The sequence below is a fragment of the Myripristis murdjan genome, chromosome 16, assembly GCF_902150065.1.
Source record: "Myripristis murdjan chromosome 16, fMyrMur1.1, whole genome shotgun sequence".
Lineage (NCBI taxonomy): Eukaryota > Metazoa > Chordata > Actinopteri > Holocentriformes > Holocentridae > Myripristis > Myripristis murdjan.
Window position 1 is genome coordinate 29497350 of NC_043995.1, and position 24680 is coordinate 29522029.

Consider the following 24680-nt stretch of genomic DNA (forward strand, 5'->3'; position numbering starts at 1 on the left):
TGCTTTCCAACAGTGGCCACTTTCAGTCTTGCTTTTTTTTTTTTTTTTTTTTTTTTTTTTTATCTCCAACAATGGGCTGATTTCTGCCTCAGAAGCGTTTATAGAGCTGAAACTGCAGATCGCTCATCATTAGATCAGCCTGTACGTCTGTATCAGCACCTTCGCCGACCTCCTGGGCAAAAAAAAGCCTCAAAATCCCTGTATTATTTTACTGAAATGCCACAATAAAAAAAAAGCCCCGGCACTTTCTGAAATTTCACAGTGACTGATGCACTTCTGCTGCATTTGTGTTCTCCACCGGGGTGGGAAAAGTCAACGCTTGCCATCATCCCAAACACCAGTAAATTTAGGCTTTGCGGTCCTATTCTACTCTCAGATTTTGCGTGGTGATAAAATCGTGAACGTGGCTGGATAGACTTTGACGTGCACCAGCCTCTGTGACTGTTCAGCCTCCTCTCTGCTCGCTGCTCCAGTCAGTGCCTCAACTTTGCCCCCTTTTTGCTCTGTTGACAGAATGTAGCACTGGGGCTCTAGAGATTTGCCCGTGACTCACACAAACGCAAACAACAGACCTGAATGTATGTAATCCACCTGACCGCTCATCTGCACCCACCGAATGTAGATCCAGGACGCACGACCGACAAAAACCAGCGACCAAAAGCCTGTATCTGAACACTAATTCCTGCACTACTAACCCCTCTCTGAAGCACACGCTCGCACCCTTTAAGGCACTTTTACACCGACACACAACGCGGGAAATGCGGCCGTGACCCACCTTGCATTCCAAGCACACACACACCTGCAGCAGCGAGAAACACGCAGCCGCCTGCAGCATCCAGGAGTTTCCAGTCAACACATAACAAGCAGTCAAAAGTTACTGTATTTTCTTTTTTTTTTTTTTTTTTTTTAACAATGTCTTACTGTAACCTTTGAACCCTCTGTCAAATTTGAATTTGAACTTGTGAAGGTCAGAAACGCTCTTGCGGCTGCTGCATCCCACAGAAACCAGAGCTGTAAACCTCCTGGCGCTGTAACTTCTAATTTATTAACTTTGTTTTTTGGGGTTTTAAGCAATAGTCGAAAAAAAGCTTTAGACACAGGAAAAATGTGTAGCTTGTAGTAGATTTTTTTTTTTTCTACTTTCATGTCGATGAGAATCTTATTTCCTTTGTGGAGGGAGGGAGGGAGGGAGGGTGTAGGAGGTAATTACAAATTGATTCTTGGCCTCTTAGGAATGTTGTAATACATCACCTATGGACTTTATCCATGTAACAATCAATATCCACACACTGCTGTCTTTGTCATGTAATGAATACAGTTCTGCCCCGATCTTCAAATCATTTTTTTTGTTTGTTTTTTTTTGCCCTGAAGACAAAGCTCTGCTAACAGCAATCCATCATAACTTCAATCATACCTTTTCGTGCAGTTTCTATCATTCATCCAGATGTCACTACTATATCAAGAGTCTGAGGAAAGACCCGGGATGCCGCCTCTCTGTCGTTTTGTCCTTTCAGAGGGGAGAGTCAGGCCAGAGAGAGGAACTGTGTTTACGTCTGCTTCCCAACAAGAACAGGAAAAAAAAAAAAAACTAGTTTGTGACTCTTTGCGGTTCATGTGATCTTCTCCTGGCTGCCTCGACAGGTTGTTTAGACGCTGCTGAGAAAATCAGCTGTGCTGCAAAGAGTTAAAATCTGATCTCTTTCATGTCTTTTGAACCTGAAGTGTGTGAATCCCCATGTCTGCTCCTCTCCCCCTCTGCTGGCTACCAGGTACGCAGGCTGTGGTGGAGGAAACTAATGTTATTTACTATTTTGTAACAGGTGCAAAACTTTGTACTAATTTTCAAATAAAGAGGCTTTGATACTGCAGCAGTTTTGTCTAATGGGTTTATTTTAGATTTTTATCCTGTATAATCCTGCTTAGGAATGGTAGTGGAAAAAAAAATTACCACCAAGAAGACAGTTGGAATATTCTAATTTAATTTAAGATATTTACAGTGTTACAGACAGGAAAGAAAAATAATCAACTTGTTTAGCTGTGCTGATTTGTATTCTGCTCTGTGTTACTATAGCGACGGAGCTATACATACTGTAGATTGACTTGGGGTTGGGGGGGGGGGTGGACTCCCAGGAAGCTCCGCCCAGTTCCTCCAAGCTCTGCCTCCCAGTCTTTGGCCTGCATCTCTAAGTGTCGCCTTAGTGTAATCCCATCTTCCAGTTTAAAAAAAAAATCATCAGACACTGCCGCCGCCGCTGCAGCCTGCCATTGCCATGACAACCGCCTGTGAAAGGAGCAAGGACAGTGGAGTGCATGCTGGGATTGCGATGCTGGAGTGGCCGGGGTCTGGGGCAGGAAGTGCACAAGGGATTCCATCCATGTCAGAGCGAGAGAGAGAGAGAGAGAGAGAAAGCGGCAAAGAGTGACAGGGGGGCTAAACGGATACAGACAGACGAGTGCACAGTGATTTGGTCCCAGAAGCGCAGGCCACAGGTGATGAAGGGGGGAAGGGGGTGAGAGTGTGTGAGAGAGAGAGAAGGATTCCACCCCCAAAGTGGGACAAATGCATCCAACTCCAAAACCAAACCCCCTACCATCTGTCTTGGTAATCAACACCGTTAAAATGTCTTCGCTTGTCGTCCCGTGCCGTCCCGTCCCGTCCCGTGCCGTCCCGTCCAGGCTTCAGTGTTGTGTAATTCTTTAGAGTCGGATTAGAAAGTGCTACAGGCCTCCCGCTGACGGCTGAAAGGTTGATAAAGTGAGAGAACAGAAGAAAATAAAAAAAGGCAGCAGGCCGCTCTCAACTCTTGTTGAGGCTCCAGAGGGGGTCGAGGCTGCTGAGGGGGTCGTCTCCCCCCTCCTCCCTGGTGCCCTGCAGGCCCTGACCCTCGGCCGGCTGCAGGAAGCTCTGCTTGGTCACCCGCTGCTTCCCCTTGCCGCCTCCCTCCATGGAGAAGGCCTCAGGCGTCAGGGAGGCCAGCAGCTCCAGGGACGAGGGGGCCGGTGCAGAGGAGGGAGCGACAGCCGGAGGAGGTGGGCTGACGCTGGGCGCCGCCTCGGGGTGGTGGTTGGCCTCGGGGGGCAAGCAAGGCGGGGCAGCATCTATGCCGTTAGGCGGAGGAGAGTGGACCTTGGTGGGGGAGGAGGACGGGGAGGAGAGTGGCGGGCTGAAGGAGGAGGAGGGAGGTGGGAGGTCTGCAAGTGGTGAGGCGTCCTCGGGCGGCTGGAGGTCGCCCACCACAGACAGGTCAGGTGAGGTGGAGAAAGCCTGATCCTCCGGGCCACAGGGGGCGCCGGCGTCCATGGCTGGGTCGGTGGCGCTGGGGGGCCGGATGCTGAGCTTGGCGATGGTGGCCTGGATGGAGCTGATGGGCATGTCGCCTCCGAGGACGATGTCCTGCTGGGACTCCTGTCTGGAGTAAGGCTGCAGGGAAAAGGTGAAGAAAAGAGAAAAAGGCTCAGATAAAATTAAACTCGCAACACAAGAAAAGTAACTTCCTCTTTCTCTTAAAGCTCTTCTGATGGTGACAGAAATACCTCGTCTGACCAGGACTCGCAGAACTCCTAACACTCAGGCATGCATGAGGTGGACAAATACAACATTAGAGGTCAGATAAAGAAAATGTGTTGAAATGAGTGCAGCTACCAGGGAAGAGATGAGATCTAAGATCTAAACTTTTACCACTGGAACAGCAGCTGGGAAATCAGAGTACCTGGGAATCAAAATTCACTTTTTTTTTTAATTATAGTGCCTCTCAATGTACTGGTAATGTAAGGTACATTGAAGTAGACAGACTCTCTGGCCAAAATACACCAACATCTGGATGGTGGAAGTGTCAAATTTTGCACTCTAGCCTTTGCAAATCATGGTCTTTGCATTACTCACCATCCCAAGCTGCTATGTGGCTAAAAGCATCTTTCAAGCCGTTTATATGTGAACTAAGTCAAAGAACAGGTCTAGTGTTTTTGCTGCTGATGCTACAGCTGTGCTCTGAGGGCGGGTTGGGGTCTAAAAGAGGAGCAGGTGACCACGTTCCTAAAACTCCTCTAACCTTGGCGGCTGCAGAGTTGGTGTTCTTGCTGCAGGTGGCGGTCGTGATGCCGTGGCGCTGCAGGACCTGCTCGGCGTGTTTCAACACCGCCTCATAGCAGAACTTCAAATGGAGCTGCAGACAGACAGAAAGGAGCATTTTAATATGACGGCTTGTAAAACTGATCATCTATTCATCGTGGGGGGTAACTGACTAAATTGCAATTCACAGGACACAATTCCATTTGTAATGTACTGCAAGACTGGTTTGACTTGCCATTTTCTAATCACATCAGGATGACTCTAATTATTAGATTTAAAATAAGATTAAAGTAAGACTTTTTCCACTAGAGTCATGGACACAAAGCATTGTTTTATTTTGTCGTCCGTTTTCTGGGTCTAAAAGATTTTAAAACCACAAGACTTCAACACCTTTAAAATCTCAGCTAGAGCAGATTTAAAGTCACCAAATAAATAATACTCAACACAAGCTCCACTTCATTAAACTGTTCAGATTTATTGTGCGTGTGAGTGTGTGTGTGTGTGTGTGACCTTCTCCTGCAGCATGTTCTTCCTCTGTTGTCTCATCTTCTTCACCAGCAGCGGCAGGTCTGGGATGCAGTTTCCTGCCTCCAGCTCCTGCACAGCTGCGTACAGCAGACAGAAGGCGCCGGTGCGTCCCACGCCCGAGCTGAAACAGACCAGCTTACACACATCAGTTAACACACTTCCACCTAACAACACTAAAATGTCTGGGTGTCCAAAAAAAGAATAACCGCTGATGCCATTCTTGATTTTAGAGTGCAAATTGAACACACTCACCTGCAGTGCACCACGACAGGTGTGTGTAAGGGCCTCTGGTGGAGGTAGTGACCATGGACCTCCTGGATGAAACGCAGCAGGTTGCTCTTACTGTCAGGAAGACCTCTGGCAGAAATGAGAAGAGACGACAGCTGGGTTAGACAAACCTTCACTGATAACTACTACTACCAACTAATACAGGGTGTCTGCAGGTTTCACCTAATAAAATGTAAGACTTTTTAAGACCTTTTTAAGACCATTATGAATGAAATTTAATACCTATGTCACGACGTAAAAAACATTAAAAAATGCAGTCACAAAATTACTTGAAAACAAAATTATTTTATTAAAATCTGCATGATTTTAATAATTTTTTTCTTGGTGGTGCAGGTGCAGGTGAAACGACTGGAGGGGTTGTGCCACCCAGATTTCTTCCCGCCAATTTCAGGCCTGTCAAGCAAGGCCTGGCTAAATTTGCATTCAGAGAGCTATGGTGTTACTATCGCTGTAATCATAATATAATAATGAATTGTTCCGGGAGCTTTTCATTTAGCATTTGAGGTAGCTTTACGGACTTATGAAAATTAAGACCTATTTAAAATTATTTAAGACATAAATTCAGTGAATTTTAGGTCTTTTTAAGGCCTTAAAATTTGATTTTCTGATTCAAGACTTTTTTAGACTTTTTAAGACCCCGTGGACAATGGACAACTGGACAACTGGACAATTGAACAGGAAAGACAGAAAAACTATATAGGTGTGAAGGTGTGTACATTTGACCAGTTACTCAGTGATCAGGTGCTCAGGTGTATTTATGACACCTGCTGATCAGAGACGTCAGTTACAGCAACAAGTGGAAATGTGAGGACTCACAGCTCCGGCCAGGAGGTGAACTGGAGATGGACGACGGTGCGCTTCAGGCTTTGGTCGCGGTACTGCAGACTGATCATTCGCTCCACGTGAGTGGGCGTGGTCTTCTGCGTGGTCAGGCTGAGTGTGATTGGCCCCTGAGAGAGCTGCTGGCCACGCTCCGTTGGGAAATAACGCAGAACCTTTCCCTGGGAGGGCGGGAGAGACAGGGAATGCAAAAAATTGGAATAATACAACAAAAACTAGAAAACTGAATTGTCATTTAGAAAAAAATCTGAATAACACCATAAAAAGAAAAAACAGATGGCATCCTTTGTCAATAAAAAGAATGCAAGATTTGTCATTGGTCCATCTCCATATAACAAAAAGTGGACCGCCTACTGCACGTTTTTTTTAATAACTCATTATTTTTATGTTTATTTCCTCACCCTCACATTCATTTTCAGGATTTTTATCACTTCTACATTTTATCACTAGTAAAGTCAGTACCTTGTCCAGCTCCTGCTCTGAGACCAGCATGACAACCAGCGACACTTTCTGCTCATACACCATCAGCCAGAAGTCTGCTGCTGTGCCGGTGAGCGGAGCCTGTGTGGCGATGAGGCGAGGGCAGTATGGCGACAGCTCCTCCACATAGCTGGCGTTGATGTAGTCATCTTTGCCCGAACGCAGCACCACCCGGTTGACGTCGTAAGGCATGACATCCTGATGACGGTTCTTCATGGTGTAGCACCGGGCAATGGCGATGGAAAGCTGCCGCGCATCCTTCTCCTGCTGGTCCTGGAGCTCCTTCCAGCGGGCATCCAGCACCGACAGGCCGCCCTCGCTCTCAGAGGGGTGCTCCAGGGATTCTACCTGGGCCCGGTAACGTTCAAGTTCGCCATGGAGGCGGGCGACACGCTCAGGAGCTTGGTATGGGTCGCCCTGGATAAGGAGGACCCCCTGGGAGCTCTTCTTGCGGCGCTCCCCATCCTGTGGGTCAGCTTTGGTAGGTTGGAGGACATTGGTGGGGGCCTTGGGGCCTCCAGGCTGGCTCTCCGGGCTGGAGGAGAGCAGGTCGTCTGTGCTGGAGTTCTGGCGCTGGAACAGCGATGTAGAGGGAGAGACAGCAGAGGGAGAGGGGAGAGGAGGGGGCGCTGTGCCTCCAGGGGTGGGGGCTGGGGTGGGTCTCTGCTGCGGGGTGAGAGCAAGAGAGGTAGGGCCTGGAGAGGGTGAGGGGGAGGGAGAAGGTGAGGGGGAGGGAGGGACTGTGTTGGGTGGTTGAGCCCCCAAAGAACCTGCAGGTGACGGTTGGATCATGTGCTGGGCAGGGGGAACCTGTGGGCCGTGTGGGCCCATGGCAGTGGGTTGCTGTGAGGCACCTGGAGGTACATTAACCCCTGGAGCTGCAGGGTACATGGTGGAGGTTGGAGGGGGCTGCGGATGGGCCATGGAGAGAGGAGCCTGAGGCTGCTGAGACGGTACTGGCTGTGGCGCCAGAGGTTGCTGAGGCATCACTGGAGCTCCTCCAGGATAGCACACTGCCCCTGAGTGAGGGGGTGGCACCTGGGGCTGGCTCGGCATCCGCATGGGCTGTTGGGGCATGTGGGGCATGGTGGGCTGTCCAGGGTGAGGGTGGTGCTGCGATGGCAGGGCACTGGGGGGCATCTGTGTCATGGGGCCCCTTGGCATGAGGGCCTGAGGTCCAGGGGCCATATGAGGTTGTGAGACAGGAGGCATCTGTGGGTGGAGGGCGGGAGGAATGGGCTGGCTTGTAGGTGGCATGTAATTTTGAGAGACAGGTGCCACTGGCTGACTTGTGGGGGGCATTTGTGGTCTGGGACCAGGTGGCATTTGCATCTGCTGATGTGGATGGGGGGGCCTCTGCTGGGCACTGGGGTGCACTAGGATTTGCTGCTGCTGTGGCAACATGTGTTGGTGTGGGAGCCCAGGTGGCATCTGCTGGTTGGCAGGGTGTAGATAGGGCTGGGATGAAGGGGGCATGGTCTGAGATGTGGGGGGCATCTGAGGGTGTGTAGTGTGAGGAGGCATCTGGCCCTGAGGAGGCCTTGGCATAGAGCCTGGCATCATTTGAGGGTGCTGCTGGGGGACGTAGCCCTGTGGAGGCTGGTAGCCTTGGGGTATCTGAGGCTGGGGCTGGTAGCCATGTTGTTGATGTGGCTGAGGCTGACCAGGGAATGTCTGCTGATACTGGGGAGGCATGCCTGGTGCCTGCTGTGGGGGCATGTACCCATGTGGGTAGCCCTGCTGGGCCTGGGGAGGGGGGCGAGGGCCAGGAAGAGGTCGAGGGCCAGCTTGGTACCCCTGAGGCAACGGCTGCCTAGTGGGCTGAGGATACGGCTGCTGCTGTGGCTGCTGTGGGGGTGGAGGGGCTTGGCCTGGGCCTTGCATGGGCATCCCTGGTTGTTGTATGAACTGGGGATAAGCTGCGATTTGTGGGGGCACATTATAGCCAGTGGAAACTGCGGGTGGCACGGGGTGGCGTGGGGTTGAGGCATAGCTGGGGATTGGGGTTTGGATACTGTCCACAGTGGTGGTAGAGGGCCGCACAGGGGCAGGAGCCACGGGACCAGCCGGGGGGGCTTGGGGAGCAGGTGGCCCATAACCTGAAACTGCCACCTGAGGTGGCATTTGTCGGGGCATCTGGGGGGGCATCTGAGGGAGGGGTCCACGTGGCAGGGGTCCTTGTCCTGCTATAGCCCCAGATGTGGGAAACTGAGCAATCCGTGCCAGGAGCTCAGGAGGGGGCAGGTTGGCAGGGAAGCGAGGAAGACCAGCAGCTGGAGCTCCAGGCCAAGGCAGAGAGCTGCTGCCACCCAGGTTGGCACTAGGTGGAAGGAAGGCCTCAGGGCCAGGCAGACGAGCCGCTGTGGTGGGGAGGGAGGGGATGTCTGGTGGGAGGCTGCGGAGCTCTTCAGGAAGGTCACCCCCTAGAGCCAGGATGGCTGCACTGAGCTGGGCCAGCTCGGGGTCCTCCAGGCTAGAGTTGGCTGAGTCAGCATCTGATCCCTTTGGCTGCAGGGAGGGCTTGGCTGCCGTGGGCCGTGCGGGAGGCTTCTTCTGAGCCTCTCTGAGCAGGACAAACATGAAAGAGGTCATGTGGGCACAAGTCTTTCCATTTGAACAGGGAAGTCTGAGAAAATGGTCAATTTTACTTCAGTTCCAATGAACCTTATGATCTTTAAATATATACTTCTAAAAATGAATATTACAAAGTAAAGTAAAAATGATTTAGCTGTCACAGACTTCATTCATTGAAGTTCACAGAGTTTTTAATAGAATAATAACAGCATTAAAAAGTGTCAGTTTCTTCCTTACCTGTCCAGGACAGTTTTCCTCTCCTCTGCTCTGGTTTGACACAGGGTCTTGGCCCTCTCCAGCAGGCGAGACGCCTTAGCCTCCAGGTCATCATAGAACTCCTTCCCCTCCTGCGACTTCTTCATCAGGTCTTCATAGGCTTCGTAGGAGGCCACCAGCATCTGGACAGTGTTGTTCCACTGCTGTTCTGTCTGGCTCAGGCCCTTGCGGACTGAGGCATACTGCACATTGGCCTCAGTTAAGGCCTTCAGGATGTTTTCCTGGGCTGCTAGATTTTGGTCTATGTACACCTTCACCTGCTCATACTTCTTCAGCTGCTCCTCAAACAAACGCTGAAAAGACACAGTTTTCCTCATGTATTAATCACAATCTAAAAAGACAGTTGTACTCAAAAAGGATGAAACAAAGAACATTTTAGCACTGCTGAAAAAAAAAACGATTTGCAAAGTGCCATTTGTTCATCATCACAGACTAATATCCAACACTGCAGAACATCTTTGAACACTTCTACACCTTTTTAATTGTATCTCAAACTGGACTAGAAACAGATTTAAAACCACTACGGAAAACAAAAACTGGCAAAAATTGACTATTTATGATCGACCATGGCTAAAATTCTGAATTATCACTAAATGGGCAGAGTATGAAAAATGACAGCAGGAAATTACATGTATAGGGACACAATGTCCAATTATCATAATTACCCTAAAAAAAAGCCTATTTACTCTATTTAAAAATTTTAATATTTTCAAGATGTTATAATTAGGTAATTTAGGAAGTTTTCGCATTTTTGGTATTTCTAAGATACAGTACTTTTAGGCCTTGTATCATGCTCACTCATGCTACATATGTACCAGCCTGATACTAAACTTTAACTCACAAAAGTAGATTATGTCTGTTTCACTTCTATGATGAACTGAAACTACCGAGGACTTTTTTTTTTAATTTTGAAAACTATTCATTTCAGTTTTCATTTCTCTTGTTTCTAGTTAGAAGTTGTGTGCTGTTGATGTTATGAGCAGCCTCGTACCTTCATGTCAGCCCGGTCGGTGGTGACGAGGGCGGAGGTGATGTCATCCTGCTGGATGAGCTCGCGAAGCTGCTTCTCCAGGGAGCTCCTCTGCTCCCTCATCTCCTGCACCTTCCCCAGGATACGCTTCATACACTGCAGCCCCGCCACCTCCTCTGTACACACACACACAGCATGACATTTTCACTCTAATGAAAAGAAGAACCCTATGATGAGTAATGATAGCAAAGAGTCTTGGAGTTTTTATCTAGATTACTGATACAAAGTTCCACAAGCATTTCAATTTCATATTTTAAAATATCAAACTGGTCCATGTAAAAGCAAAGTCAACAGAAATTAAAGAAATTCTTAAACTTTCACAGACTGACATTTTTTTTTGTCATGTAGAATTCAGCAAGTTCTACATGACAAAGTAAGCTCCCATTCCTTTGGCTTATTCGGGGACAGCATGTTACGGGCTGCAGTAGCTGCTGGGTTGTACTGTTTTCTGCAACAATCAAAGTTTTTATGCAGTTTGCGGGTTTCTTTTCAAATGTACAGACACAGCACAGAAATGCAGCATTTCACACGCTCACCTTCACTGAGCTGGGGCCGGGGCAGGGCCTCCCTCAGGCTTTCCAGCGGCCCCCCCAGCAGCCGCAGGTTGCTGATGTGCAGGTTCATGGCGCGGTGGAGCTCTGTGTTGGTGAAACTGGCCTTCTCGTGCGCCTCCATGTACTTCTCCAGGTCCCTACGGATCTCGGCCAAGGCCTGGGCCTGGGCCGCGGGATGCACCTCGGCCGCTGTGGGACCAGCCACTTCCTGGAGGGCACGCACCCCCGCCTCGTCCTCCTCCAGTACATCTCTGATTTCCCTCAGGGAGACTTCAACATCAGTGAAGACACCTGAGAGAACTGCAGATGCAAGGAAAGGGAATATTTACACTGATTATTATTAGAGATCTGATGTGTAATTTAACAGTTACTGTCACTGTTTATCGTTCTATTGATTGTTTTTTGAGTATTCATTTGATCATTTCATCTATCAAATATTAAGAATAATGACAAATGCCAAAGTTATCAGAGCTCAAATAAGGTTTATGATGATATGAAACAGAAAAGTGAGCAAATCTCAGGATTTTGTGAGGCTGTAACCAGAAAATGTTTGGCATTTTTATTTGGTTTATTCAGTATTTTTTTAACAATTACACAATAATCAAAAACATTTTTCTGTTGATCCGCCAACTGATTAACTGACTAATAATTTCAGCAATAGATTCACCGACAGTTTAGGCAATCAGCTGATGCTCTTCTTCAGAGCTTCTCACAATGAGCGCAGCAGCAGAAAAGCTGCAGTATGAGAAAATTGAAGGCTATTGACTGAAATTCAATAATTCATAAAATGAGAAAAATACAGAGACAGCAGGCCTACTTTTTGACTGATGACTGGAAAGGAAAACTCCATGCAATCTTTCTAAATGCACATGCTTTCACAGATAGAACAGCAAGTCTCTGCACCACAACAGCACATTCATCCTTCATTTACTCCGACACTATATTGATCTAAAAGGGATTCGCTCTCTCTTTCTGCCAGCACCTCGTCTCTCTGGGTGTGTGTGTTTGTGTGTGTGTGTGTGTGTGTGTGCTGCTGACCCTGCATGGACTGGATGAGGCTCTTGACGGTGTCAGGCCGGACGCTGAGCGCAGCACACTTCTCCATGAGGACAGTGGGGATGTGGCTGTACATGTCCAGATTGTCCACAGACTCTGGCTCCAGGCCCAGAGAGTCCATGAACTGCCTGCAAGAAGAGAGACAAGACCCGTTAGCTCAATCTGCACTGTGCCAGTTACTTTACTTTTCAAGCTCCGAACTGGCACTGAAGTGTGGAAAAGCTTCAAAATGCTGGGTTTTTGCAAAGACAGTTCCCATTTTCCCCTTATTTAGGGACAGTCTGAGTGACGAAACCAACTGAGGATGTTTTGCGTCTGTGTGTTCTGTGCCCAGATATAATTCTTCACCATTCTGTCTCCCTTTACTTCCAAACCACAAAACTAAATAAAAACACTAAAAACATGATCAGAATGACAACTATCATTTTTTACTGATTAATGTGTATGTATAGTTATATATGTTTTATGTAAAGTAACAAATGTTCAGGTTACAAACTTTCCAGGTATATCCAGTCATAACCAGGCTGAGATTTAAAAGGAAGTAATAGCCTCTTGCTTTTACACATCTCAGTCTTGCATTTGAGAGGATTTCCCCTTTAATGAAGACTGTTAGTGTAAGAGCTGCAGATTTAAAGGTATGATATGTTAGGTAACTGTGTGGCAGGAAACAGATTCACAAAGAGTTGGAAATTTTTTTTAATGGTTCCTGCCAACAAAAAGTTCCTGTGTAACTGATTCAGCAGTGTTGAGGCGGATTGTTGAGCAACAGTGTGTGTCAGCATTGTGTGACACACTGCCATGTGTGCTGATGCCTTAAGAGCAAACTACTTAGAAACTACTTAGTAAATTTTGGTTTTTATGCATGTGACTGTATCATAATTTGCCTTGTGCAAAGCACACACACACACACACACACACAATATCAACTTACTCTAGTGTCTCGTTCTTGGTGTCAATCTTGGCCATGATGTCTCTCAGCAGCTTGGCCTTCTCCTCACTGCAAAACAGAGAGGAAACCATAACCACAGATCTTTTTTACCTTTATTTATGCAGGACATGTGGGCTGAGCAAACTTAAATCTTAAATCAGCATCAATCTCACACACATTCAATCCTTGCATATCCCTAGCATAACCAGGTTACAGTGTCTTTTTAACTTTAAACGCCCACTGACTGTCTGATATGAACCGGGCTCCTGCCACGTTCACAGGTACCTGTACAGAGAGGAGGCCTCGTGGGCGGCCATGGGCACCAGCTTGGCAAACAGGTCCGGTCCGGTCACACTGGGGTCGGTGGGGTTGACTGGCAGAGCCTTCACCAGCGGGGCGCCTAGGCGGGTGCAGAGCAGTTTGTTATAGATAGATAGATAGATAGATAGATAGACAGATAGATAGATAGATTTTTATTGTCATTGCACAATCATATACGTATAATAATGCAACGAAATTAGGGCTCAGTCCTTTCGGTGCAGGGGAGAATAGAAAGCATCGTGCATCTTGCTAGTTGAATAGCCAAGTCCAGTAATAGATGGCTGCAGCCATGTCTCTGCTATCAGAAAAAATGCAGCAGTCACGGAAACACTTGTTGGATGTGCAAGCACAGTTCGTCATCCCGTGTTCGCCATGGACCTGGTGCTGGAAAATGCTGGGAGGCGGCGGCCCAAAGGGCTGTCCTTTCAGCCGTGTCAACGCGCCGGCCCTGCAGCCTCGGCGTCCTCCTGAATGTCCTGGCAGCGACAAAAGTCCGGTGAAATTGGCATCCCGCAGCGCAATCCCAAGCTCAAAAGGTCCTGATAACTGTTGTTTCCTTTGCTTGTTTACGTTTCCTCCTGGACTTGTCACTGGGAAGAACTATCCACGGAGACCCCGGTGTTCTAACGGCGTCCTCCGGAATGTCCTGGCAGCGATGAAAGTCCGGCGAAATTGGTACCTCGCAGCACAGTCCCAAGCTCAAAAGGTGCTGACGACTGTAGGCGTACATTGCCCAACATAAGGTGGTGTTTTAAGCTAAAAACACAACCGTTCACACATACAAAAACATATAATACGGCACCGAGAGTGGAGAGCTGTAGCCGCTGCGTCTATGCGCGCCGCCATTGTTTTACTGGCACACTGACACATATTGTCTGTTTTCAGACGTGGAAGCAGATGGCCCGACAGAAGGAGACGTCACATCATTTATATACATAAGAAACAGATGCAGATGTTGTTCGTAGTGCAGCCTGAAGCCAGCTCTCCTCTCAACTCCCCTGCTCTCACAGCCGCCTTGCTGTGGTCTGTCTGCGCCTCGCTGCTGAGATTTGATAGGAAAAAAGGCTGAAAAAAATCCCACTAATCAGAAGAAATCAGCAAACACAACTAAGCTGGTTGGATCCAAGATGGCAGTCGGGCAATGCACTGAACTCTCCTGCCTGATGTAAAACACTCATTATGACAAAAAGGCACTGAGTGGATGTGGGATGTAAGCTCTACATGGAAACTCGTGTTACCTTTGACTGAGGCTAGTGTCTCCAACGAAGGGACCGTCTCATGATAGATGAAGTCATTGTCCTTCTTGGCAGAGTTAAACCTGTGAGGAAAAGTTAAACAGGACATTTTAAAATATCTGCAATATTGTTAAATCTAAATATAGAAGCTGCACTATTTTACTTATGTGATGATTCCAGGAGTTTTGCTCACTTTCCCCCAATAACGTCCATGGTGAATCTCAAGGCCTCTTGCACGCTGTCAGGTTGACCCTGGTTGAACCGAGATGAACAGCAGAGATTTCAGGAACACACACACACATGCACGCGCACACACACACACACACACACTGTCAGGCTGCAGTGACTCTGAAAAGATCTTATTCACGAGTTGGAAGGTGACTGCACTTTTACCTTGGCCAGCTTCACTGCTTCATTGAGTTTGTCCAGGGAGCTCTGCAGGTAGGCCAACTGTGAGAAACAGAAAACCCAAAGCCAAGTAGGTAACAGACTGAAATTAAGGGAAGTGGGAGAGGTAAAACGTCGAGAGAAGTGAGAAAAATGTTGGAAATTATAATTATTAGCTTAGCTCACTTTCCCTCATCCAAAACAGCAGAATGAGCTTAAATTCCTATGAGCAAAACTGAAGTAACAGCAGTGAAAGGGTCAAGGGTCAAGCGTCCACAGCAGTCTGACAATAGATGGACAAAAAAAATCCTGTGCATTAAATTTGGACCTACCCGCTCTCCATACTTCTGTTGCTCCTCGGCTTGTTTCCCCATATGGAGCTGTGGGGAGAAAAAAAAACGACTGAGATAAAGAACAGCCGTGTGTGTGTGTGTGTGTGTGTGTGTGTGTGTGTATCTCAATAGTCAAATCAACAGCTAACATTTCTTATTTGCAAACCACCTCTGCAACACACATTCATACACACACAAACACACACACTCTCACGGTCATTCCCTTCCACTGGACTCACATGTGCAATAGCAGCAAAGTAGTAGATCTTCATCTGGACCAGTTTCTTCCAGTCCTTCTGGATCTTTCCCAGCATGGAGGCCGTCTCCGAGTTCTCCAGGGCCCTGCAGGCCTCTTTATAGTAATCCACTACCTGCAGCGGCCACAGTCACACACACACGCACGCACATACACACACCAGTATGGTCTGAGTTCTCTCTCTACCACATAAGAGCATTGCCAACAGGACAAACCTTCTTTCCTAAAGTTATACAACAAGCAGTTTCAGCCAAGCAATCTGGTGTTTTATGAAAGTGCTTAATTATGTGTACTGAGTTTTAGAATACAAACATTTGTCAGAGACAGAAATAATCTCACTGGCTGAGTTAATCCCCTCTTGCTGCTAACTGGGATAAAAGCAATCAAGCCATACCCAGTTATCTAGTTTGGCTGGTTAGCTGCTGGTTAGATTAACATCATCATGGCCAAGGAGGAATGAAAAAAACAAGTTACTGACTTTGATTTTTATTTATATTTTGACTCTGAAAAGTGATTCTTTGACTCCACCCACTGATGTTTAACTCAGCCTATGAGAATGTGTTATATATTTGCCTAGTACAATATATTTTCTCATAAAAACACTGCATCAAAATTAACAACAGTGATCAGTCAAATACTGGTAAAATTTTGCTTGTTTCTGCAAACTGTGAGGGTTAACTGGTCGTCGTTTGGAGGCTCTGCTGTGGCGGTTTCTGATCCACCAGCCACTGCAGCCCGTGGATGACAACATTTGATGTTGCCATGTAAAAACTTCATGACATATTTTGAATTTGATGATATTTGAAAGTAGAAAGCTGACCTGAGCACTGATGCGGGCAACCAGGAAACTCTTCCTGTTGTCCAGCATGGATTTCTCCAGAAGACACTCCTGAGCCTGGCCCTGGGGACACACACGGGCGGATGGGAAATAACATTATCATCAGTGGGTATGAATATGTATGCATGTGTGTGTGTGTGTGTGGTAGCTACCAGCATAAGGTTGATGTTGAGGTTAAGGATCTGGTGACTCATGTCCACGCTGAAGTTGTGGCTGAAGTGATCCCTCAGGTAGGAGAACGCCCCCGCCGAGCACTGGAAGTGTGTGCACGACACCTTCATCCCCTGGACACAGAGCGAGGGGTGAGTGGGGGGCTGTGGGGGCATATAAGGTTATGTGTGTGTGTGTGTGTGTGTGTGTGTTACCTCCTCAGACACCCTGTTATCCATGGCTCCCAACATGGAGTGCAGGGCCCCTACAGGAAATCAACAGAGTTTCATTTAGACTTGAAGGTTTTGTTAGTTTTAGTAATAGATTCACTCCAGCTTGGCAGCTAGGTACCTGTATGCTCTGCACCTCTCTGTAGCTCACTGTGTTATACCATGCAACCTTAGTTTACTTTTAAAATGATTATTGCAAGGCATTTTTGCTTTGCTAGATACCACAATTGAGGTGGCTCAACTGGGCCACCCCAACACCGCAGCCTTCAGTTCAATTTAAAACCACATCTGCCAGGAGCGGTCCTTCCTCGAAATGAGTTTGCACAAAATCAACAACAATGTTGCTCCTTAAAATATGAACACAGTCTACTCTGAATTCTCATGTATAGAGCACAATTTTGCAAATGCCATTATGCAATGTCGTGATGCATTTTTCTCCAAAGTTTCACAAAAACCCAGTTGCAGTTGTCTAAGACATCATTTGAGATTTACAGACAAAAAATGACTGTGGTAAACGGAAATACTACCCAAAAAAAACCAAACAAACAAGCAATTTGTCTTTATACAAACTAAGCGAGCTCTCATGTAGCCCAGAACAAGTTTGAAAGATTAAATTAAGTTTTAAAAGAACTAGAGTGCATTCTTTACAGTAATTATGGGTATGATGGTGATACAGCAGTTACAAGGCAATGGCTGTTTCTATTTTTTTTTTTTCAAACACAACTTTACACATACACTTTATACTTCATATAAAATGCATTTGAGAGTGCTTTACACAAGGATAGCTAGAGTGTGCATCTAGTCATGTAGCGCCCTCATGCCTTACCAACTGTTGTATATTAATAGCAACATAAATAGTATGGCTTAATCATGAATCAGCGCACTGGCCTGGATTTTTATGCTCATGTCAAGCACTACAGCTGAAGGGGTTCATTTTGATGAGACATCTACCCCTGTTTCTGAAATGAATGCTAACACAAGAGTAAACATTAATATGGAAAACCATTTAAATGCACAGGCATGTTTAGGCTTTTTATTCAGAAATTACTGCATTCATCTTTTTGAAATGCTGAGTGATGAATTTCAGGTAACTTTTCAGCTTAAGCTGTGTATTAAGTTAGAGTTTGTTTGTTTTAAAGTAAGCCCTATACTGGAACCAAGTCTCACAGGACTGACAGTCATTATGATTTAGCGAGTAAAAACTAAAGTCTGAGCAAATAAAATGAGTCCGGCCTGTCTCACTCTTGGTTTATCATTTAAAGTCTTTTTAAGTGAATCCTACGTTGGAAAATGTGTCCACGACTGTGAGTTTATGTGGTTCATCGGTTTCAGTTTGCATTAACTGGGCTGTTTAAAAAATGACTGTCGAAGCTCCACATGACGTCACTCACCCAGATTGTAGAGGATGCAGGCTTGCTCATAGCTGATGTCATCATGGGTCACTGTTTTCCCAGAGAAGATCTCAGTCCTGTTCAAAAAGAAGGAGAAAGATAACAGCACATCAGATGTGAGGAAAATACAGTGAAGGCTGGCGTGTGTGTGTGTGTGTGTGTGTGTGTGTGTAGGCAAACTGTGTGAGGACTCATGAACCAGAGACAATCTTGTGAATTTGTATATGCAGTTGAGCAACGTCGTTCAAAACTGAGATATCCAAGTTTGAAAAATTACACGGCTTCACAGCAAAGAAATAAATGTCACGATGGTAAATCATCAAACTCACTGGCAATGTGAAGGCCTTTCTTTACAGCATAATTTACAACACAATGGAATCAAAAGTCTTTTTTAGTGTTTTTCCTATCAGAATAACAGATGTAATGCCTCTTGCTGTAAAACCATGTGTATGTACTAGACTTTCAACCAGTTTGGGTTTTTGAAAGTTGATAGCAATACTCATGTATGGATGCGTTAAGCCTTTAAAATAAGAATTAATTTACATAAGTAAGAATTAAAACGACTAAATGAACAAAATAAAATGTGCAAAGGCAGTAACATCTCCCTGCTGGATTTACAGACTCTCTGTAGCTGCTGTAAGGAAGGAACCTCACGTCACTGGTGGATGTGACTGGCTAACATCAGATATCCAGTAAAAGACCAGCACTGGTAAATCACTCTAATCCCACCATGTTCATTAAATGTTTAAAGCCTCAGAGCAAATACAGTGAGCTAAGCCTCAGCTCCTAGATCAGACTACAAGCAACTGATAGTCAGGACTGCGGGGTTTTAAATGGGTCTGTGTGAACACTTTGTTCTGCTTCCATTTAGTTGTGTGAGTGTGTGTGTGTGTGTGTGTGTGCGTTGTGGTACCATGAGATGGGCACGGCGGCCTCCTGGCCCGGTCCCAGTGGGATGCGGCTTTGGAGGTAATGGAGCTGGCCAAAATACTTCCTCAGTGTGCTGCATCCCTCAAAATCCCTCGTCACATTCACTGAGCTCTGCGAAATACAAACACACACACACACACACACACACACACACACACACACACACACACGGACAGCGTTTCTTTTTGTATACAATCAGCTGTGTTTCGCCCCTGCACTGAGACAATTGCCACCTCTGAAACAGACACACTAAAATTAACTGCTACTTACCCAACCTCCCCTTTACGACAAGAAGACATTTAGCCCTTATTTATTTATTTATTTTTTTTTCCATGATGAAGTTTCCAGAGACTTTTCTTAGCTCATCAACCTTTCCACTAGAACCAGAACTTGGAGCAGAACAGGGATGGGTGTGTGACCGAAGCCAAGATCACACCCAAGCGCCATCACTGCATAAAATTACAGAGGAAACGCAACAAAAATCACCCAGCTGTTAAACATTACTATCTGCTGGAGCCGTCAATAATAATAATAACTGAGTGAGAGGCGTTGTAATAACATCTAGACTATAATCAAGGCCACACACACACACACACACAACCTAGTCATGTATTAGCTGGTGGGAATAATAATTATTAGGAGAAGGATTCACTGACTCCTGTCTGTGAATTCCAAGAATCAAAATAACCAAGACAGGTGAGACAGATGGATTATTAATACATACTCACTAGTAATACTTCCATTTGTTTTATGGATTTCATGGTTTTGAAACAAGACTGAGGGTTTCAGCTGGAGGTGGAGGAGGCAGGATTTCACACTGAAGTACCAGGGGGCAAGCTGTCTGCCTAAACAACTTTATTTTCCCACACTTCTTTGGCAGGACTGACACAGAGGATAAACATTTACACGAGAAATTAAGCAGGTTTGAGTGAGAGAGAGAGAGAGAGTAAAAACTATTCTGCCAAAAAAGGCAAGTAATTACTTGTTACAACCAACGCCATGTGCACGGTTCAGATTTATGATTCAGAAGTCCTAACTATAAATGCTACTAAATAATGCGGCTCATCCAAACACTGAGGGCTGCATCATACCTCTCCCCACACCTACGACTACGATTTGGAGGAAGTGAAGTGTGTTACATATTTAATGACTTGCATCACCGTTATGAAATGAAACAAGAAAAGCACAGCAGGGGGGAAAAAAAAAGCACTGGGATTTCTGTTTGCAACTCAGCAGGATCTCATGTGCTGTAAGTGTCCTTTGTGCTACGTATGCAGATGTTTGGATGTTGGATGAGGGGGTTGTGGAGGTCATCGGGGTTAACTCATCACAGACGCTTGGTTGAATGAGCTCCACATCTCCTGCAGGAGGCTGTGCAGAGCTCCCTCTCTCTCTCTCTCAGTGCTGATCAGACCTGAACTCGTCTCATTACACCCACACTTCGCCGCCACACAACATCTCACCCACCAATTATCAGTGTCAACACCAAACAAGCACCGACTTGACTGTGGCTACAAGCATCTGGCGGTTCTGATCATTTTGATATCTGAATTTATTCTGTTTCATCTCCGCTTCAGACAGATTTCACAACATGGCCCAGTCTTGTGTTTGTACCACAGTGGCACAAGGATCAGGAAATGCCAACTTGTTTATACGAAGGAGTGATTCAGAGCTCCATAATCAGCCTGACCAACGCCAACGCTCTTAAAAGAAGCTGGTGGCAGATGGTTTTCTGAACAAATTTTACATGAAATAATCATATTTTGGTCATTTTGCTGACACTCCTCTCCATCACCAACAACACAAATTGGAGCCATAGACCTCTGACCACACTGGAAAGAAAATAGCCCCGCTGTGTCCTGAGAATGATTTGCAGGATCAGGACAGGGATTTTGACCTCACCTGCCGCAGCGTCTCCAGTTTCTTCAGCTGTTCGTTGTAGTTGTCCGGATTCTCTCCGTAGTTCTTCAGGATGAACTGAGGGATGAAACAGCTGGTCAGAGGACTGCATTTTAATCCCTCCACATGAAGGCGAATGACTGTGAATAATGGATGGACTGGTGCACTGGCAGACTGTTGGTATCGGCCAATATCGGCTTTAAAAAGAATATCACTATCAGTCGGTATTGGCTGTTTTTAGTGTCAATATTTGGCTGATGATGAAATTGGTATTTCTAGTAAGGCTGTCATTTAAAGTAACTGTGAAACCAGCAACAGAGTTCCTAAAAGAGCTATTTGGGGAAAAAAAGAAACATTTGGGCTTTCAGTTTCTTGCTAAAAGCTTTTACAGTAGACACATATTTAACTTTTCTGATATGCAGAATTGTATCTTCCAAGAAATTGGTGCTATTAGTGTCTCTGTTTCATTCACCTCTCTTTGACCCCTGGTTAGTCATTGAGCTAATCTTTAGCCTTAAGCGACAGCCACGCCTTTCACGAGCCCTGCAGTCTGTGGAGCTATCCCATCATGCCTTGCCAAGACGTTCACCGTCCTGATCAGCTGCTCTAATCAGCGTCGAGCTACTTAACGTCAGGTCAGAAGGTAAACAACCCCACACAATACTCAGACATGCTCATTGTCGTACTTGTACCTCCGTGTCCTGTCCGCCATAATGAAATTACGCCAGGCAGATTGTCACAAGGCCAAAGAAAGGACAAGACAGGCATTGTCCTGGTTTGACTACCACTATCTAAAATGTGTCTTTATCTCCCCTCGTACCTTATTTGAATCAGCGCTGCTTGGTGGATCACATGTATGCAAAATTTACCTGTGGATCATTTTAACTGATAATCTGAGAGACATTTCTGTTTGCCAATAAGAAAGAGAGCTAACATTACTGATACTGAAATTAAGTTTGACATGACATTTTCTCCAGTAAAAATCAAACACAGTAACGCTCACCGGCAGTCTCCTGCATCCCTGCCTTTACTTGTTCTGATGACGGTTTATATGCAGCAGCTAATAAAATGGGTAGACTGGCTGGCTTTGATGAACTAAAAGAAATTACAAAGCCATTTTCCGTTTGGAGAAAATACATCTACATCTAATCAATAGTTGCTGATTTCGTCATTCCTCTGCGGAATAGCTCTCGTCTTCCAGGCTGATCCAGAAAAGAAACCAGGCCAAGAGGGCAAAGAGCTGTTATTACATCTAATCAGGGAAATTAGTTAGTAAATGGGGCAAAAGATAAAGATGACAGTGAGCCAGCACTTAAGAGGATGCATGCTTATTTTTCCTGGTAAATACCAGGGGTGTGTCCCACGCAGTGTGGGAAACAAACCATGCAGTATTTTTTTTTTGTTTTTTGTTTTTTTGGCCTGTTGTAAAATGGCATAAACTGGGTTTTACTGGAACGCTGAGATTCTTGTGAACTCAATGAGCCACATTTTATTCACGTGTGAAGGTTTTATCCCCCATAGTGACCATTTCATTGCAATGAGGCCATATTTTTATTTAAGTTGAAATCAATATATAAACTTATTATGACATTTAGGATTAATCACAGCTTTATGGAACTTTATATCTACAAAGTAGAGGATAATTCAAAAAACAAAAATGGCAATAAATCATAATCTCGAATCAAAATAGGCCTACTTATATATTAAATCGGCACCCAAGAATCGTGATAGCATAGAATCGGGGAAATAAACACACCATACCAGCACTAATATCAATATGTACTTCATATAAACACTGAATAGTGCGCAGGCCTACATGAACGTGAGTTTGTTATGATTATATTCCATATCAAATCATGCTGAGACACTGGTTTTGACTATTTTAGATGTCGCATATAGCCATTGACAGGTGATTATTTTCTTAGTGAGACATTATTTCAGAACTCCTCCAGTCAGGTGCATCATGTGACGATGAGCTCACTGTTTAGTTTTTCCTCCTCGACAGACTGGCTGGGCCCTGCGGAGCCAGACCCGCTGTGAGGGACACTTAGCGGTCCTTAATGTCTGCTTTAGACTGGGAACTTTGAGCAGCCAGTGCATATAAACTTCAGCTTGACCCGCTAGCCTGTGTCATGGCGAGCAGCTCCGAGCGGCGTTAGCAAACAAAGGCGGTGGTCCAAGAGCTTTTCCACAAACTATCGTTAGCCAGCTAGCTAACTTAGCCGTGGCCAAAAAAACTGTGGAATCGACCACAAACTGTGACAGTTAGTATGCTGGTTGGCTAATTAGCTGGCTAATTTGGTTATCCGCCCGTCCATAATCCCCGTCTGGTTGACTTCCGACCTCAGCCCTGTTGCTCCTCTCACTCCCCACCCAGCTCACCTGCCTGACGGACGGGCTGAACTGGAACTCCCCAGCCTCCTTCAGGTCCAGCCAGATCATCGGCATCCGGGGGACCGCCTCCATCGCGGCCTGCGGCGGACACACACCGGGCTGCTAGCCGCTAAGGAGCTCAACCGCGGCGTCGACGGGTTTTCGGTTGACGTTAAAGGTTTTCGCAGATATCCCCCAAACAACTGTGTCATGTACCCATTTACACTTAGGCCGGAAGCTCGGGAGGGATGGGAAATGACGTAAGCGCCGACGCGCACGGGCTTGTGGGACATGTAGTTAATGATGTTTACTAGAAGTTGCGTCTTTTCATAGATAGATAGATAGATAGATAGATAGATACTTTATTCATCCCGCAGGAATTTCGCAGTTTTTCAGCAGTATCCACAGATTACAGATTAAGTAAATAAAAAATAAAAAAATAAAAAATAAGATCTAAGTACAACAGAATAAGATCTAAGTACAACCCAGTGTGCAACAAGCAATGTGCAAAAAAAAAAAAAAAAAAAATTGCCTCGATTGTCCTTTAATTATGTATTCTATGCAAAAAATAAAACAATAAAATAAATAATTTGAAACATTAGCATTAGAAAGATTAATAATTATTACTACTATTGTTGTTGTTGTTGTTGTTGTTATTATTATTATTATTATTATTATTATCATTACTATTATTATTATCAGTAGTAGTGGTCGTAGTAGTAGTCGTAGTAGTAGTAATAGTATTCCACAGTGCTGCAATTTAAGCCACGTATGCATATATAAGCAGACAACAGAAAACACTGTGTATTAATGCAGCCCACCAACATTCAAGTAGTCAAGTGAGTAACAAGCAACTAAGAAAAAAAAAAAAAAAAAGATCAGCAACAGCAGAAGCTCCCAGCATTGAAATGCAACAGGCATACAAACAGTAATTAGGCCTTAAAAGCAGCATCAGTCAATAAAACAAGCATCAGACTGACATATTAAGTGCATTGACTGATTGACTGATTGGTTCTCAATCGCATTAACACAGCCGAACTAGAATAAATATATAAATAAATAAGATGATCTTTTTTATAATCTAAGGGTTGATTTGAATGAGTAGGATGTGAGTGCCACTCGGGACTTGATGTATTTCTAGACCTGAATCCTGTTTCAGAGTGATCTCATTTTAAGACAAATCAAAGAACAATAAAGATCTCGGCTGTCCAATAGTCAAATACATGTAAGGACACTGTAGCTACAAACACACCACAACAGCAAAACTAATGACAACAATGGAAACAAGCTCTTGAGCTTTACTGTGATAGGCTATATTTTCCTTATTTCATTTTTTCATGCGTTATGCTCATGTCCTTGTTTTTATGATTGCTGAATGATGATTCAACATCATAATGATCCTAGAAGAAATAAAAATAACAGTGTGACCTAAGGCTATTACCGCGGACGCATTATTATGGCTACTATAAGGTCCTTTGGGGAATATTATATTGATAGTGAACAGATGCATCTATAAAAATCACTACAAACAGTTTTTTTCCCCTCTCTAAAACATTTGAGTAAATCCGCCAACTCACACAGAGCATAAGCTCTTTATACTCCGGGTCTGCATCAAGCTCGAAAATAAAGACAAGACTAACATCGGAACATAGGTGATTTGCTCCTTCACAATAAAACGGCGAATATCGCTACAAAGAATTTAAAAATATATATTG

The 24680-nt window shown here is 45.3% G+C and overlaps 1 protein-coding gene across 2 annotated transcripts; it reads right to left on the bottom strand.

The window, feature by feature from the left end:
- Window positions 1–1957: 1957 nt before the first annotated feature.
- Window positions 1958–23210, bottom strand: ptpn23a (protein tyrosine phosphatase, non-receptor type 23, a). Of its 2 annotated transcripts, XM_030071845.1 has the most exons (25): window positions 22975–23210; window positions 20596–20670; window positions 18677–18804; window positions 17764–17840; window positions 16358–16407; window positions 16145–16276; window positions 15975–16055; window positions 15138–15269; window positions 14899–14946; window positions 14573–14629; window positions 14373–14431; window positions 14183–14262; window positions 12909–13023; window positions 12627–12692; window positions 11678–11823; window positions 10622–10939; window positions 10047–10201; window positions 9017–9348; window positions 6188–8768; window positions 5702–5886; window positions 4850–4954; window positions 4580–4718; window positions 4050–4163; window positions 3535–3561; window positions 1958–3421 (listed from the first exon to the last, which is right to left on the bottom strand). In XM_030071845.1, exons 1-25 carry the CDS (start codon window positions 23056–23058, stop codon window positions 2798–2800), a joined length of 5910 nt encoding a protein of 1969 aa, XP_029927705.1. In that variant the 5' UTR covers window positions 23059–23210; the 3' UTR covers window positions 1958–2797. The 2 variants fall into 2 exon arrangements, with proteins under 2 accessions (XP_029927705.1, XP_029927706.1); XM_030071846.1 differs by lacking the exon at window positions 3535–3561.
- Between the last annotated feature and the right edge of the window lie 1470 nt (window positions 23211–24680).

Coding starts and splice junctions, on each gene's coding strand:
- ptpn23a (XM_030071845.1), bottom strand. CDS start 23,058: ATGGAGGCGGTCCCCCGGATGCCGATGATCTGGCTGGACCTGAAGGAG. Junction 14,263..14,372: donor ATGGACGTTATTGGGGGAAA/GTGAGCAAAACT, acceptor TTTTCCTCACAG/GTTTAACTCTGCCAAGAAGG. Junction 13,024..14,182: donor GACACTAGCCTCAGTCAAAG/GTAACACGAGTT, acceptor GCACCCGCCTAG/GCGCCCCGCTGGTGAAGGCT.